The sequence below is a fragment of the Dermacentor andersoni genome, chromosome 6 (assembly GCF_023375885.2).
Source record: "Dermacentor andersoni chromosome 6, qqDerAnde1_hic_scaffold, whole genome shotgun sequence".
Taxonomy (NCBI): domain Eukaryota; kingdom Metazoa; phylum Arthropoda; class Arachnida; order Ixodida; family Ixodidae; genus Dermacentor; species Dermacentor andersoni.
The window spans coordinates 150,541,415-150,557,213 of NC_092819.1; the positions used below are offsets into that span (position 1 = coordinate 150,541,415).

General features: G+C 45.3%; 1 protein-coding gene across 1 annotated transcript in view; it reads right to left on the bottom strand.

The window, feature by feature from the left end:
* The window catches only part of LOC126523499 (mitogen-activated protein kinase kinase kinase 7-like), a 131,343-nt gene that overhangs the window by 81,460 nt on the left and 34,084 nt on the right, over positions 1–15,799 (bottom strand). The window contains exons 6-8 of the mRNA XM_050172105.3: positions 13,317–13,441; positions 11,802–11,930; positions 6,905–6,962 (exon numbers count right to left, since the gene is read on the bottom strand). Coding sequence (XP_050028062.2) covers positions 6,905–6,962; positions 11,802–11,930; positions 13,317–13,441 — 312 coding nt within the window. The remainder of the gene's footprint in view (positions 1–6,904; positions 6,963–11,801; positions 11,931–13,316; positions 13,442–15,799) is intronic.

The window sequence follows — 15,799 nt, forward strand, 5'->3', positions numbered from 1 at the left end:
TCATGTCCTCGACACACATTGCGACACCTTCGTTCGGCATTTGTATACGGGACTGGAGATCACGCTCGGCTCGCTCCCGGCGATCAGGGCTCGCATACGTCTCAAGAATCCGGCATTTGAATTCTGCCCATGAATTTAGGGCATCTGCGTGGTTCTCGTACCAAACACGTGCACCATCGTTCAGGCTGAAATATACGTTTTTCAGTTTCTCTGCGTCATCCCACTTGTTGAACGCGGCAACACGTTCATAGTGGACCAGCCAATCTTCAACATCCTCATGTATGGCGCCGTGGAAGGGATTTGGCGTTCGCGGATTCAGTAGCGTACACTGAATCGGCGTTGGGCCTTCCATACCTGTTGGCGTGGTCGGAGCTGCCATTTTCTCTGCGAGGAGTCCAAACTCAGGGGCTTGTCCACGGATCCTTCTGCTGGCGCGGTGTACAGGCGTAACCACCGGTACGGGGCTGGAGCTCCTGCTGCTCGGAGGGGTGTTGTGCATAGATTAGATTACCCCGCACCTCCACCAGTTTGTCACGCGCTAACACAGGAGTAAGTGACAGTACGAGCAGCCAGAGACGAAAAATGCCAAGCACTAAGCGACGGTTCTCCAGCTTGCGCGGGATCCTTGACCTCGTCGTCTTCTTCGCCGTTTTGCTGGGCACGCAATGCTGAATGGTCGCTGGCTCATAACACCAGGTGGCAATATGGAGCCCCGCTCAAACTGCCCCGTTTACCTACCTCACCAACATTCTCACCACACCACCTATACTGGCCCACTTTGACCCATCTTCTCCTACAGAAGTGCGTACCGATGCCTGTGGTCACAGTATCGGAGCCGTCTTAGCCCAGCGCCAACAGGGTCAAGATTGCGTTATCGCATACGCTAGCAGCCACCTCACAGCAGCAGAGCGCTACTATTCGATTACACATCGTGAATGTCTGAGCGGTTTCCAAATTCTGCCCGTACTTGTATAGCATGCACTTCTCTGTAATCACGAACCACCACGCACTCGGCTGGCTTTCCTCACTCAAGGATCGTACCGGCTGGCTTGATCGCTGGGCTCTGCGGCTGCAAGAATATTCCTATACAGTAGCGTACAAGTCGGGCCGATTACATCAAGACGCAGACTGTTTATCACGCTATCCAGTAGACGAACCACCCGACGAACCTGACCCCAATACCGACGCTTGCTTTTTCTATGTTTCTCAGCTGCTACACGTTGCCGATGAGCAATGCCGTGATGCCACTTTGCGCGCCATCATTGATGGCTTGGAATTTTCGCCTTCTGATTCGTCCCTTCACCTGTTTGTTCTCCGGGATGGTGTATTATACTGCCACACTGTACGCCTCGACGGGCCTGCCCTACTGCTCGTCATTCCTAAGCACATCCAGCCAGCTGTTCTCCAAGAACTTCACGATTTACCAATAGCAGGTCATCTTGGCGTCTCCCGCACCTACGACCGGATCCACCGACGCTTCTTTTGGCCAGGTCTTGTCCGCTCCATCCGGAAATACGTTGCAGCATGCGAAAAATGCCAGCGCCAAAAAACACCATCGACGCTCCCTGCTGGGTGCCTTCAACCACTCGACATTCCTTCGGAGCCATTCTTTCACGTTAGCTTGGACTTACTTGGCCCTTTCCCGCTATCCACGTCTGGCAACAAGTGAGTCGCTGTGGCGACAGATTACGCCATGCGCCACGCCATCACCAGAGCGCTTCCAACAAGCTGCGCCATCTTACACAATGTGATTCTGCAGCATGGTGCTCCACACCAACTGCTCACAGACCGTGGTCGGACATTTCTTTCTCAAGTCATAGCCGACATCCTGCAGTCCTACTCCACCAAGCACAAGCTGACTACACCTTACGATCCACACACTAATGGTCTCACTGAGCGTCTGAATCGCACCCTAACAGACATGCTTGCAAAGTACGTCTCCTCCGACCATACATATTGGGACCTTGTTCTACCTTATGTAACTTTTGCATATAATTCTTCGTGTCACGACACTGCCGGTTATTCCTTGTTCTTTCTGCTCATCGGCCGAGAACCCACATTGCCACTGGACGCATCCCTTTCATTTGCTGCAGCAGAGACCAGGAAGTATGCCCTTGACGCCATCACCAGGGCAGCCCAAGCACGCGAAATTGCCCGCGCTCGCCTCCTGACCTCTCAAGACAAGCAACAGCTCTTGTACGATCGCCAACACAGAGATGTCCACTTTTCGCCTGGATCTCTGGTACTCCTGTGGTCCCCAACTCGTGACGTTGGCCTGTGAGAAAAACTACTGTCTCGGTACACAGGCTCATATCACGTGCTGCGAGCCGTGACTCGTTACCTACGAAATCGCCCCAGTCAGTACCAGTGCCTCACCTGCCCCAATTTCCACTGACGTTGTGCATGTTGCATGCCTCAAGCCATATTACTCTCCCAGGCACGTACCCAGGATTTTTTTTGGGGGGGGGGGCCCACCTCCACCTCCATCATCATCATCATCATCATCATCATCATCATCCTGTTTCATGTCCACTGCAGGACGAAGGCCTCACCCTGCGATCTCCAATTACCCCTGTCCTGCCCCAACCGATTCCAACTAGCACCCGCGAATTTCCTAATTTCATCGCTCCACCTAGTGTTTTGTCGTCCTCGATTGCGTTTCCCTTCTCTTGGTACCCATTCTGTAACCCTAATGGTCCAACGGAATAGAATATTGTCTATACCCGTTCGCTCTCTGATCCAAACCGCTCTCTTTCTCTCCTAACGTTATGCCTAGTAATCTTCGTTCGATCGCTCTTTGCACGGTCCTTAACTTGCTCTCAAGTCTCTGCCCCATATGTCAGCACTGGCAAAATGCGCTGATTGCACACCTTACTTTTCAATAATAATGGTAAGCTTCCAGTCAGGAGCTGGCAATGTCTGCCGTATGCGATCCAACCTATTTTTATCTTCTGTGAATTTCCTCCTCATGATCAGGGTTCCCTGTGATTAATTGACCTAGGTAAACGTACTCGATCCTTCAGTCTCTAGTGGCAGACTGGCGATCCTGATCTCTTGTTCCTTTGCCCGGCTATTTATCATTATCTTCATCTTCTGCATATTAATATTCTACCCCACTCTTACACTCTCTCTGTTAAGGTCTCCAATCATTTGTTGTAACTCGTCTGCTTTGTTGTTGAATAGAACAATGTAATCGGCAAACCGAAGGTTGCTGAGATATTTGCCGTCGATCTTTACTCCAAAGCCTTCTCAGTTTAATAGCTTGAATTCTTCTAAGCACGCTTTGGAGAAATTGTGTCTCCCTGTCTGACCCCTTTCTCTATAGGTATCACCCTGCTTTTCTTGTGTAGAATTAAGGTAGCTGTAGAACCTCTGTAGATATTCTTACGCGAAGGACGAGTCAGTAAGACGAGAAACTATTTACAGATTATATTTACAACAACGGTTGCAGCGTTGACCGGTTAGATTCACAGCGCGAGCCCAGTTCGTTCTTCCTCCTCTTTTCTGGAGTGATGGCGCCTACGCGCCTCGTTCAAACAAACAAGTAACACACGCATGTAGCAATATTTTCCAAGCTTTTTACGTAAGCGTTCTGTACTCCTTGATTACGTAGTGCCTCTACAATTTCTGGTATCTCTAGTGAATCAAATGCCTTTTCGTAATCTATATAAGCCACATAGAGAGGCTTATTGTACTCTGCAGATTTCGCGATAACCTGATTGATGACATGGATGTGATCTATTGTAGAGTATCCCTTCCTGAAGCCAGCCTGTTCCCTTGATTGACTAAAGTCCAGTGTTTGGAGATTATTTTGGTAAATATTTTATATAATACAGAGAGTAAGCTAATGGTCCCATAATTTTTCAATTCTTTAACGTCTCCTTTTTTGTGGATTAGTATAATGTCTGCATTCTTCCAGTTTTCTGGGACCCTTGCAGTCGATAGACACTTCGTATAAAGAGCCACCAGTTTTCCAAGCGTTATGTCTCCTCCACATTTGATTAAATCGACTGTTATTCCCCCTTCTCCTCCCGCTCTTCTTCGTTTCATGTCTTCCAGGGCCCTTCTGATCTCATCGCTAGTTATAGGAGAGTTTCTGTATCCTGTTCATTACTGTTTCTAAGTGAGGTATCGTGACTCCTCTGGGTACTGTATACAGGTCAGCTTAGAATTTTTCCGCTGCTTTTACTATATCTTCGAGATTGCTGATGATATTATCCTTCGTATCTTTTAGTGCATACATCATGGTTTTTCCTATGCCAGGTTTCTTTACTGATTTCAGCGTTCATATTTTACGGCTTCTTCAGTCTTTCTTATGTTATAGTTTCGAATATCAGTTACTTTCGCCTTGTTGATCAGTTTTTACAGTTCCGCGAATTGCGTAACAACGCTGTGCGGCCGCCAGTCGCATATAACCGCGTAGAGCGCAGGACTGTGCGATTCTAGACGTACTGCGCTCCCCGCGAAAGGTTAGAAAAACACCCACATAAGCACAGCAGAGAAGTGGCTACGTGAGGCGGTTCGTCCGATAACTGTAGAAGCGTCATTCAAAACAAGTAATTGTTCTCCACTTCCGGCGGCGTTTTCTCTACTTCCTTTTTAAATAAACAGATGTTGATCCATAAATATGCTCATAAGCAACGGTTAACTTTCTTATTATTCGCTTTTGCTTGCAGTTTGGTTGTTGCCTTGGCTCTCTCCCTTAGTAGATCGCTTAATTTCTCAACTCCTTGCGATTTTTGTTTCCAGTTGCCAATTTTGCACGAAAAGTGCTATACAATTAGGGAAAAACAGACGAGGTAACGGGCGACAGTCATCTTGCTTATGGGTTTAAGGGTTATTGCAGGGTTTCATGATGGACGCTCTTTCACATTATTTTATTTCCCACCTTACCTAACCCATATCACGTGTATATGGTTCCGGGCATCTGCCAGCGTCGCGGCGAGCCGTAACTCAAGGAAATAATGAAGCAAAGGGATAAGTTAAACGCAATTGGCGTTTTCTCCCGCCGCAACTTGTTCCATGAGAGTACAGACCAGCTGAGTAACAGCCGCATCCCTCTCCTGGTCCCAGGATCAGCCTAAACAAAGAAGGTTGAACTAACAAAAGCAACAGCTATGCGCGTGACGGTTGAATAGATGGTGGCAACTGAACGCATCTCGAGTTAATCACGCCGGTGCGGAATCTAAGAGAAAACTGTCCTTCACATTACAAGAGATGCCGATAACTACCGCCATCTAAAAGGAGTGAAAAGGCAGCATAATGCTGATCGATGAACAGCTGCCAAGTCTCAAGATTGATCTCGCGGCGCTTTAGGAATGTGTGAGGAGTGGTGGCGTGGGTGGGGAGGGGGGGATGGGGTATGCCACTTGATTTCGGGGGGGGGGGGGGGGGGGGCCCGGGCCCCCCCGGGCCCCCCCTTGGGTACGTGCCTGTACTCTCCTGTTATCGCTGATATTTAGACGCCCTGGGACGGTTCTTCTGCTGCGGAGGGTAATGATACATGCATATTGCGTTTTTCTTGCGGCCGATGCACGCCAGTGCCCCGATGAAGACGAGGAACGCTCTCTGCTCTCGAGCTGTCGGCTGAACTGGCCAGCGCTGTAGTTACCTTTTGTAAATAGTCTTCAGTCTTATTCCTTTGTTCGCGTAACAATATTTCACATTACTAGTACCATACGTGTCTATGGACGGCAAAGTTTTTGCACTGTGATAAGATAGTGTGCTTGGCACTCTACCAAAGATGCCGTCACTCGTAGATGTCAATGCACCTTGTGCTAGTCATAGGAAAGGCAGCATGCTTGTCATTGTGCCTGGAATGCCATCACTTGCAGATGCCAATGCATATTGCTTTGTTGCATAGAAAATTGCTGCTGAAGGTGCCACTGCTGCTGTTCCTCAATTTAAGTCGCCTGTTCCAAAATGAAAGAGTGGATGTCATCTCCACGTGATCTACCTTGATGCCGCCTTCTGGAGATCAGCAAGTGGTGACAACACATGCGCGGCACTATCCACAACAAGTGGTGCTACTCCGTCCTTCCATTTTTGTCATTTTCTCATTTAGAGAAAGGCTCTGTTGTTCCTATGAATGATGAATTCATCATTACAGAAGCCTAATTTTTCAATTTAGCTCTACTCATTGTTTTCCTTTAGTGCCCTGCTAAGGTTTAGTGCTACCATATGGAAGTTACAGTGAGAGTGATGCAAGATTTCCACAGACACAAAAAAGAAGCCTTAGTGTGCGTGATTCTTCATTTGCATCATGACACTGTTTTCTTTGTGAGTGGAGTCAAGAGCAGTAGACACAACAAGGTTACCAGACGCATGCCAGCCCATGGTAGATGAAGTGTGGTACACAGGGGGGAAAATGGAAAAAAGAAAATAGAAAAGAGAAAGAGAAAGACACTTTAGCTCACAGAAGTGTTATTGTGTGCTTACCAGTCAAGCAAGAGCAATGTCATCCAAGACACAAACAAATTAATTACTCAAGCTAAGCTTTGTGAAAAATTGTTCAGAGGAGGAAATTTCATGCAGTCTGTAGTCTGCCACCGTGTGGATTTCTGCAGCACTTATTTTTTTATTTCATTTGGCTCAAGCTTCCAGCACTTTGAGCTGCTGATAAATTCAGGCTCATGCTGGCATCTGCTATACCCTTAGTCAATTCGGGTGGTATAGTGACTTATTAGAATAGCAGTGTTCATAGATTCAATCCTACAACTACAAACTTTTCTTCGATTGCAAAGTCTGCCTTTCAGTCAACACCACCAAATCTCGGGACCCTTCCTAACAGTGTACTACCGTCAGGTGGGCGACAATTTTTAGCTCTACTGCAACAGGTCGCACTGAACTGTGGAAATACCTTGGCTTAGCAAAGAGCAAAATAGTAAGTGTGAGCACTACTTACTTAACCATCAGTTCCTCCAGAACGGTGGGACAGCCACGGATCAGTGGAGGCCTCTTTCCTGTGCAATGATGACAAAGAACGAGTTGCACTTTCCTTATAAAATGCTCAATCAGAACTGCTGTTCTCTCAGAAACAATCCAGATGGCCACTGTAGGCTGTCATTACGAATGAAGCACTTCATCTAACTAAGCCCAGAATGGTGTTGCTAGTGCTGGAATAGTCTATCTGAGATGGAAGTTCTATCTGTACAAACTCAGCTGTCCGTCACTGATTGCTGCGATTTAAATAAAGATTTCAAGAGTTCTCAAAAAACTTTCTTGGTTCAGGCAGCATGTTAAAAAGAATGAAGGATTGTGATCAGTGAACAAGTCAAAAGTTAATGCACATTTCAGAACCCATATGGGTTCCACAACATGAATTACCTTTTGACTTTGTAATATGACCAGAAGCCATATTTTGTCCACATAGAAATTAAATAAACTTATGGTGTTTAACATCCCAAAGTATTTGCGGGCTATGACAGACATTGGTTGTGGGGGACTCCAGATTAATTATGACCACCTGGGGTTCTTAAATGTCCACCTAAATCCAAGTACATCAGCGCTTCTGCATTCTTTGTCAATTATAGTATGGACGTGACGGAAAAGAAATGAAGTTGTGGCCTTGAGCTCAGTGGCACATCGCTGTGATCAGTGGGCCACTGAGACGGGTAAATCACTGTGAGGAAGGCTGGCTACAGACATATGTAAAACACTGTCCTGTCATAAGAAAACATCATGCAATGGTCAGTGGTGTTCTTCAGGACTGATGACAATAGAAAAAGAAAACCTAAAGGAATCTGGTGACAAATGAAAAATACGACTGATAGTTTTTGAGTAAGGTAGCTTAGCGAATAGGTAGCATACATTTCGGAGTGCATTAATATTCTAAGCTTCATACGTGAACATGAATAGTTCGTGTATAATATTCAATTTGTATTCAAAAATAAACTATTTGGTATCCTCAAGTATTTAAAACTAGCCAAATATTTTGTTACAGTCGACCATTACTCTGCCTACTATTCCCCGTAACCTAGCCAAAATGTAGCAAATTTTCAGAAGGGAAACAATGACAAAAGTTTTAGAAGCAATGCAGAATCAAAATGGATAACACAAGCTTTTTTCAGTTTTATGCCGGAACCCTATGTGACAACCTGCGATTTTTTATTCTAGTGTGTCGTGTAGTGTTTTTGCACTGCAGTCATGTAGCAGTTTTATCTTTTACACTACAACCAGCGCTGTCTTTTCTTTTTTTGCAGTTCTTTTATGTTCATACAGCACACAAGTACATCAACAGCTTTCTGTGTTCTTTTTACACAGCTTCTGATGTTTTTGCAAAAACCATTTATTTAATGTTTTTGAAAGCTAATCATACAGCAGTCATTGATTCTCGGAAGTATCTTTTGCAACCAAGCTCAAGAGGCTATTTGGGCAGTCTTTTAATGACAATGAATGATCCTGTGTTTGCAACTGATCCTTTGTTCCCAATAGTTACAGTCATTTCTTGCACTAGACAGTTCTGACAGGGTACCTAATTATACGAAAATAGGTCCTGCTTTTGTAAATATGTGCGTCTGCATTTGACTACACTTGAACCTTGCTATAACGAAGTTTAAGAGGAAGTCGAAATTACTTTGTTATATCCATTGCTTTGTCACATCCATTATTGCTATTTACTACACTGTATGGCCAATGGGGTGCACAACTGTACAGATGGAACTAAAAAGACAGTTTTACAGCCCGTGGTTACACAGCCACGGATGAGATGAAATTTTAAATAAAAGAATAAAATAACCTTCGGTGCGTGTAACGCATAACTTAGCACCTACCGTGTTTACTCGCATAATGATCGCACTCGCGTAATGATCGCACCCCTGAATTTTGTCGTCAAAATTATATATTTTTTATTTCCCGTGTAATGATCGCACCCCGAACTTGCTGCAGCGATATGTCGTGTGCCAAGTCTAGCTAATTATGATCGTGCCTACCATCTATTGAGTGCTACGCGAACGACTCAAGACAAACCAAGCGGTCTGCACGCACCAAACATTCTTAAGTAGATGCCTCATTTCCTTACTTTCATCACTTTCCGCACTTCCATGACTAAAAAAAAGCTGCAACCAAACTTGCCTTTATTATGTGTAGGCTTTATAATGGTTGTGGTCAACAACAACAAAAAAAGGCGCCTTTCGATTCTTTTCTTCTGTACTCGTGGGCACGCAACAAATCGCGAGCGGCAACTATAGTAGCCACGTATACACTGATACGGTACGTTGAAAGTGTACCCTATTCATACGCCGACGCTTGTAACACAGCTAAGATATTCTCCCACCCTTAGCAGAAACGTGCCGTATTAGGATAGTAGTGAAGACACATGCCGCAGTTTCTGCAGCATGCCGGCCATGTGTTTCTGTCACTGGCAGCTAAGCGCGCCCATCTGTTTCTGTCCCCTCAAAGTGGACATGGCTACGTTGTTGCCGCAAACTTGCCGATATTAACGATATTATTCATTACTGATACAGAAGAAACTGTTTCAATGCACGTGATGTACTCGCGAGAAGAAAAAAAAAAATCGCGTTTGGCACGTTCGGCTTGCTCTGCCGCCCACCATTTTTGTTTTGGTGTCCCGCAGCAAACGCGGGACGAAAAATATTTTTTTTCTTTTCGCGGGAAATTTAACCCGCGTAATGATCGCACCCCTGATTTTGCGCAATTTTTCTGACAAGAAAGTGCGATCATTATGCGAGTAAATACGGTAATGCGACAGCCTTCTGTTCCATTGTGATAGCCTTCCGTGTCGGCTTTCCGCTCGGCTCATCAATTTCGAGCAGCACGTGGCACACAACACAGTGCTCCGCCGTGTGATCGAGGAGGTAAGTGAACTTCATGGCGGCGGCTTGGCTTGGCCAGCTCGAGGCCTCCGAGATTGCACCGATGCCAATGCGATCTCGGAGGCCACGCACAACTGCCTACCCGCACGGCGTGCCACAGGGAGAGGCAGAAGTGAACAATCGGCCTGTGTGTGACCCCCGAGATTGCACCGGAGTTATATATGAGGCTAGGCCCAGCTGCACCTGCCTCAAGACATGCTGAAGAGAAAGAGAAAAGTGAATGCACCAATCTTTTGCATCGGCCTGCCTAGCTGTGCAGCATTGCGCAACTCCTGTAGGCTTGCACGCGACCTGTGAGGTTGCGCTGGGGAGATCTCGGAGCCCACACCCAGCTGCACCTGCCTGTGCAGCATGCCACACAGAAGTGAATGAACTAATCTTTCGCACCGGTGCACGTAGCCACGCAGTGTGGTGCGTGGCTCGGGCAGCCAGGCCCGCGTGAGAGAGAGAGGTCAGTGGAGAAGTACGATAGTGAGCTGCTTGTGTGCAGCTAAGCGCGGTGGTGAGAAAGACCAGTGTTGCTCGACGACGTATTTGATGCGGGGATGCAGGAGTTTTTAAGTGCTGCAGGGAACAAGGGCCAAGCCCCTAGGAAAGCCATGTACTCAGCATGCTACAGTCAGGTATATTTTGGTGTCAGAGACAAATCTACTTCGTTATATCTATTGCCAGGACCATTTTATTTCTTAAAACAAGGTTTTAAATACATGGATCTCTATGGAGATTTCAAGGGAAACTTCACTATATCCATTATTTCGTTATGTCCCATTTCGTTATAGTGAGGTTAAATGTACTTGATATTCGATTTGATTTTTGATATTTACTATTCACATTAAAAGATGTTGATATTCGCCCCTCTCTACACACATTACTTTACGACTGAGTACACAGGATATGGGGCAGAAAATAACAGGACAATCGCTAGACCCAATGCCCATCTTGTTGTTAGGATTGAAAATCGGACTAGTTTGTAACCATTTATCTTCAGAAGTATCATTTACGGCAGACAAGCAAAAGAACATAGGATATGGGCTGACTACCGAGTTTATATGAGGAACAGATCTTGTTAGTTTTTTCAACATATTAGACATCTCATGTTCGACCACTGTTCATTGCTTAGTAACCGGGAACTGCAACCGAGCTGAATGCACAATGCCACAGGGAATGTAATGGCATGCTTTCTGGAGATATTAGCAAGATAACATTGTCCTCACACCATTGTGCTCTGTGGTGAAGTTTGCTTTAGCCACTTAGAATATCCCTCACAAAAGTAACGCAATATAATCAACAGAAGCTGCTAAGTGAATGAATAATGATTATACGAAATAAGAATACCGTATGTTGCACAATTTTACCACGCTCCATTTGTAACGCGCAGTTATATTACCGCCCAAATATTTTTTAAAAATCTGCTGCCAATTCTACCGTGCACATCAAGTAATGAAACCTGAGTTGATGCGTACCGCGTTGAAACAACTTTATGGAACATACAAAGACACACAAATGCACACACACCTGCATACTAGCAGCAAGTCACTATCGGGGTCTGACAACACCTCCTTTTCGCTGTCTACGAACCACAGAAAGTCATCTTCAGTTACACATAATGCATTAGAAATACCACACTTGCAGCAAACTGGAAAATGAAAACAGCAAACCAAGGTACAAAAAAATATGTCCTTTCAATGGCAGTGTGGCTTGCTACCTTGGACTGAGTTTTTTTTTTTTTTAGTAAGAATCAGTTTCGTTTTTGATTTTGAGTGAAATTAGTTACGACTGTAATGTGTATGCAAATTTGAATGCACTTTTTATTCAAAAAAGGTGTGCATGAGGATTGTGCTAATGCAGTAGTCACATGGCCGATGCTGTCGAACAATTAGACAGAAGTTTTTGACAAACTCTGATTAAAACAGAATGTCAATACACGGTGATCAAGAACAAAAGTTGCAAAATGGTGTCTGCACGTACCTTGGTGGACGGCCCACATGATGCAGAAGGCGGGCGGGCCACAGTCTTCGAACGGCTTGCGGCGCGTGAGCACTTCCCACAGGATGATGCCCCAGCTAAAGATGTCGCACTTCTCTGAGTATGTTGAGCCTGGAGGAAAGGGGAGGGACACTCCCATCACTGCTGCCTCGAATCATGTCGAGGTTAGTACAGCTAGCATTGCCATTTTATTCATTTATTCTTGGTGACAGCTATTTTACCTAATGTTCTTACAGGAAGGACAGAAAATGAAAAGGAACAACGTACACACTAGACTGAAGGGTGCACAGAGACGTCAAGATGCCACATAGTGTCGAAAAAGCAGGTCTAAAAATGTTCAAATTCACAAAAACATGTTCCATAACTTATTCACGGCAACAGTGAAATGTATCACTGCAAGCAAAGCAAGGCTGTAAGACAAGCTACCAAGAAATTGAATGGCCTTACCATTGCATCATCGCTATCACCCAGCTGAACCCTTTCAGTGCCAGGTTTTTTTGAGGCAACTCACTTCCAGTGTTGGGTTTGGTTCTCAGATACCATAAAATGAACAGAACGGTTCATTTTCAGTTATGCAGAAGGGATAAAATAACATAGAAAATGGTAAATACTCTCTTGGTACAGTCCTAACATTCCTATCTGAAACACCATCGCTGTCAGCACTTTTTCACGATGTCAGAATCAGAATGCGATGCAGTTGAAGTTGCCTCTTCCTCAGACAACAAGCTGTCATCTTCTGTGTGCAAGCTTGGCTTGTATTCTGAAGAGCCACTGCTCCATTCAACAGTTGAAAGTCCCATGCAAGCAGCCATCTCAATCCGATCATCCTGCCAAGCTCAAGGAAGGAGCACTTCGTTTATTCCTACTCCACCAGACAAAACAGAGAGCAACAGAGGAAGAGATATTGGAGATCCTAGAGAAAGCACTCCAGTCAGCAAGGCACTCATGTAGCGCTCAATTTTTATGTGGCCTCACGTGGTGATCTCCGAATCGTCTAGCTCCAATTTCCATTTTGTAGCACCTCGCCATGTTACATCTTGCGGCTAAAACATCAAAGCCTACAAACTCACCTAAGTTTCTGTTCTATTACAAATCCAACTGCACCCACAATGGCAGCTACAGCTCATGATCACTTGGAATGACATAAAAGCCAATAAGGCATTGCAAATTTCCAGTGCATTTGGCTGCGAGGGATAGGATCTATTAAAATTTATTTTGCATGACTTGTTTTTTAGTTTCCTAGTCACCTGTTTGCGTTGTTTGTAACTTGTTTTGTTTTATTCCTAAATAGTTGGTATTTGGGCGTTCAATTATATGTAGAGCTGGCTTCTCTGAACACTCAGAAGAAATACAGAAAATACAGCTCTTGTGCCCTCATTTCACTGAATTGCTGTTTAATTGAAACATGCAACAGTGGCATTCGATAGCAGTAAAGAGGATATAAAAGGGGACCATTGCCAGACAAGAAAGAAGGGGTACAACACAAGCGTCACTCACTCTCAAACACTTCGGGGGCCATCCATGCAGCACTGCCTTTGTTGTTGGTCATCTGGGTCTGCACGTCACAGGCCGTGCCGAAGTCACAAATTTTGAGCACCGTGCCCCCGTTGACCAGCAGCAGGCTGCAACAACGCACTGCATTGTAGTGGCCTCAGAAAAACAGAAAAGCACTCAGCCTGCAACAATCAGGCATCACCACAGTCCTTTAATGCTTTACTACTCATTACGAAACTTCAGGCCAAGTTTGCTATAGGGACAGAAGCTGCCGCTAGAGGCACCACTGCAGATGAGGAGGCTATGACTGCCGGTGTCGTTGCCTTTGCTTTGGTGGTTTAGAATAGTTTAGAAGGGTTTCAGAGGCTTCTTAGAAAACAGCGACTGGAAGAAGGGGGAGGGGGGTGGTCATTGATAGCTGGTATTTTTTTTTTACTTTTCATCATGCATGCAGCATGCTTGACGAAGTATTGGTAAAGGAAATTGTGCGTAAGTGCTCAGTCAGAGAGCATGTAGCTTTCTTTGAAAATGCTGATACCTGCTGTGTACTCACACTTGTTGCCCATTTGGCATAAAGGCAAACAAATGTGTCAGCATAAGATTATCACAACCTCCTCCATAGGCCGTGAGCAATATATACAGAGCTACCCCTACGTGTCTACTGTCGCCACTTCCCGCTTCTTCTGTGCGCACTATACAACACTTCAAATTACTATGTCCATAAATGAACCAGAAAGATACTTCCTTTTGACCTAAGTGCTCGTTTTTTAGTTCAGGGTCGTTGGAAGTAGGTGGACGAACTCGTCTACTGAGCTAAGCCTAAAATTAACTGAATGAGATTGACACAGCCTCAAACACAATTTGAACAGCTGGCCAGGGCTGATAATTGTGCATTCCAACTTTAGAAGCACGTTTCAAGATCACAATCATACTTGGTAACGTGTTTTTTCATCTCATTTTTTTTTTTAGAAGCTTGGCTAATGTTAGCTAGGACACTCAGTGTATATATACAAGAACAGGTGCTGCCCCAATCACACTGTCTGTGTAATGTTCTCTCTCACGAAGGTTGGCAGCTTCTTTCATCTATCCCTCTGTAGCCGGAACTACGCTGCTGGATGCAACAGGCCTTCGGCATTGTCCTTCAAAATCCTGAACTTCTCTCCGAGCTTCTTCGTACCTACTGAAAGGCAGAAGGAGAGGGTAAAGCAGCTACAAAATCGCATGAATACACTGCCATTGCAGTGTCGCTTGCAGAGCGCCCCCTCAATGTGCCCCCTCTGAACCGGTGGCGCCACCACACAGTCACTGTTGGCAGCACATAAACATTTCTCGTAACATGATGGAGAAGTTTCGTGACCAGTAAAAAAGTATCAAAGGCCTGTGGTATCATGTAATGGTTGAATACTGATCAAACTTCATTATAGAGAAATGAATTTCCACAAGATTTGAAACTTCAACAAATTGGGCAGTCTTTGCTGTTCGATTTGTATTTGATTCAAAGATTCACTGCTGGAAAGTTGTCAAATATTCATTTCTCTTGGAATATAAGGGATAAGAACAGCTGGTGGAGTCTAGAAGGAGAAAGCCAGGACAATGATGCATGGCCCATGTAGTGAATGGTTACATAACGTGCCACATGTCACCCCATGTGGTGGTGACATGTGGTAGATGCATGTAGCAACAGTCCTGAATGATTATGTTGCAAAGGAGCCACAGTTGTTGTGCAGAGACACTAGTTGCTGAGCGAATGCATGGAGGAGCTTACTTCTGCTCAATAATTTCCACTCATTCCTAATTTTTCTATTCCAATTCTGCAATCAGCCCTCCACGATTGGTCAAAAACTTTTTTGGACCACCCCCGCTTAGCCTGTCTGCCACACGACGTCACGAAAACTGCGATAGCTCACCTTCTGGTATGACGTGTACACACTGATTATGCATGACTGGACTGAACAAAACAAAAATAGTTATTTCTGATTCGATGCCTTTTTGCCATTAGCCCTCGGCTATTGGTCAAAAGTTTTCGGGCTGCACCCACTTCACCTGCCTCTCATGCGACATCACAAAGCCGCAAAAGCTTACCGCGTCAAAGTGACGCGTACGCGATAAAGATGCATTAATATGCCGAACAAAACTGAATTTTCTTCTGAATAACTGCAGGCTGCCCCGTTCCGAAAGGAAGAAAAGATGGCTGCCGCCGATCGCTCAGGCACTGGCTACTCACACCTGCCGAAGAGCATGGGTTTATTTGCGTATAACAAAACATTTTGAGTGGCCGTGTAACGTTTCGAGCACTTTCGGCACGTTTACGACCTCGTTCTGCTAACTCTTCTTTGCTGAGGATCCATTTTCACGCCATTCTTAAGCTTCCATCGCATGCCGCCGTGATTTTCAACTAGCCACCGCAAGCTAAGCAAGGGAAAGCGGACCAATCACAGATGCCGGCACCACCCTCTTCATCCGGTTATAGATTTTCAGTGCAGTGG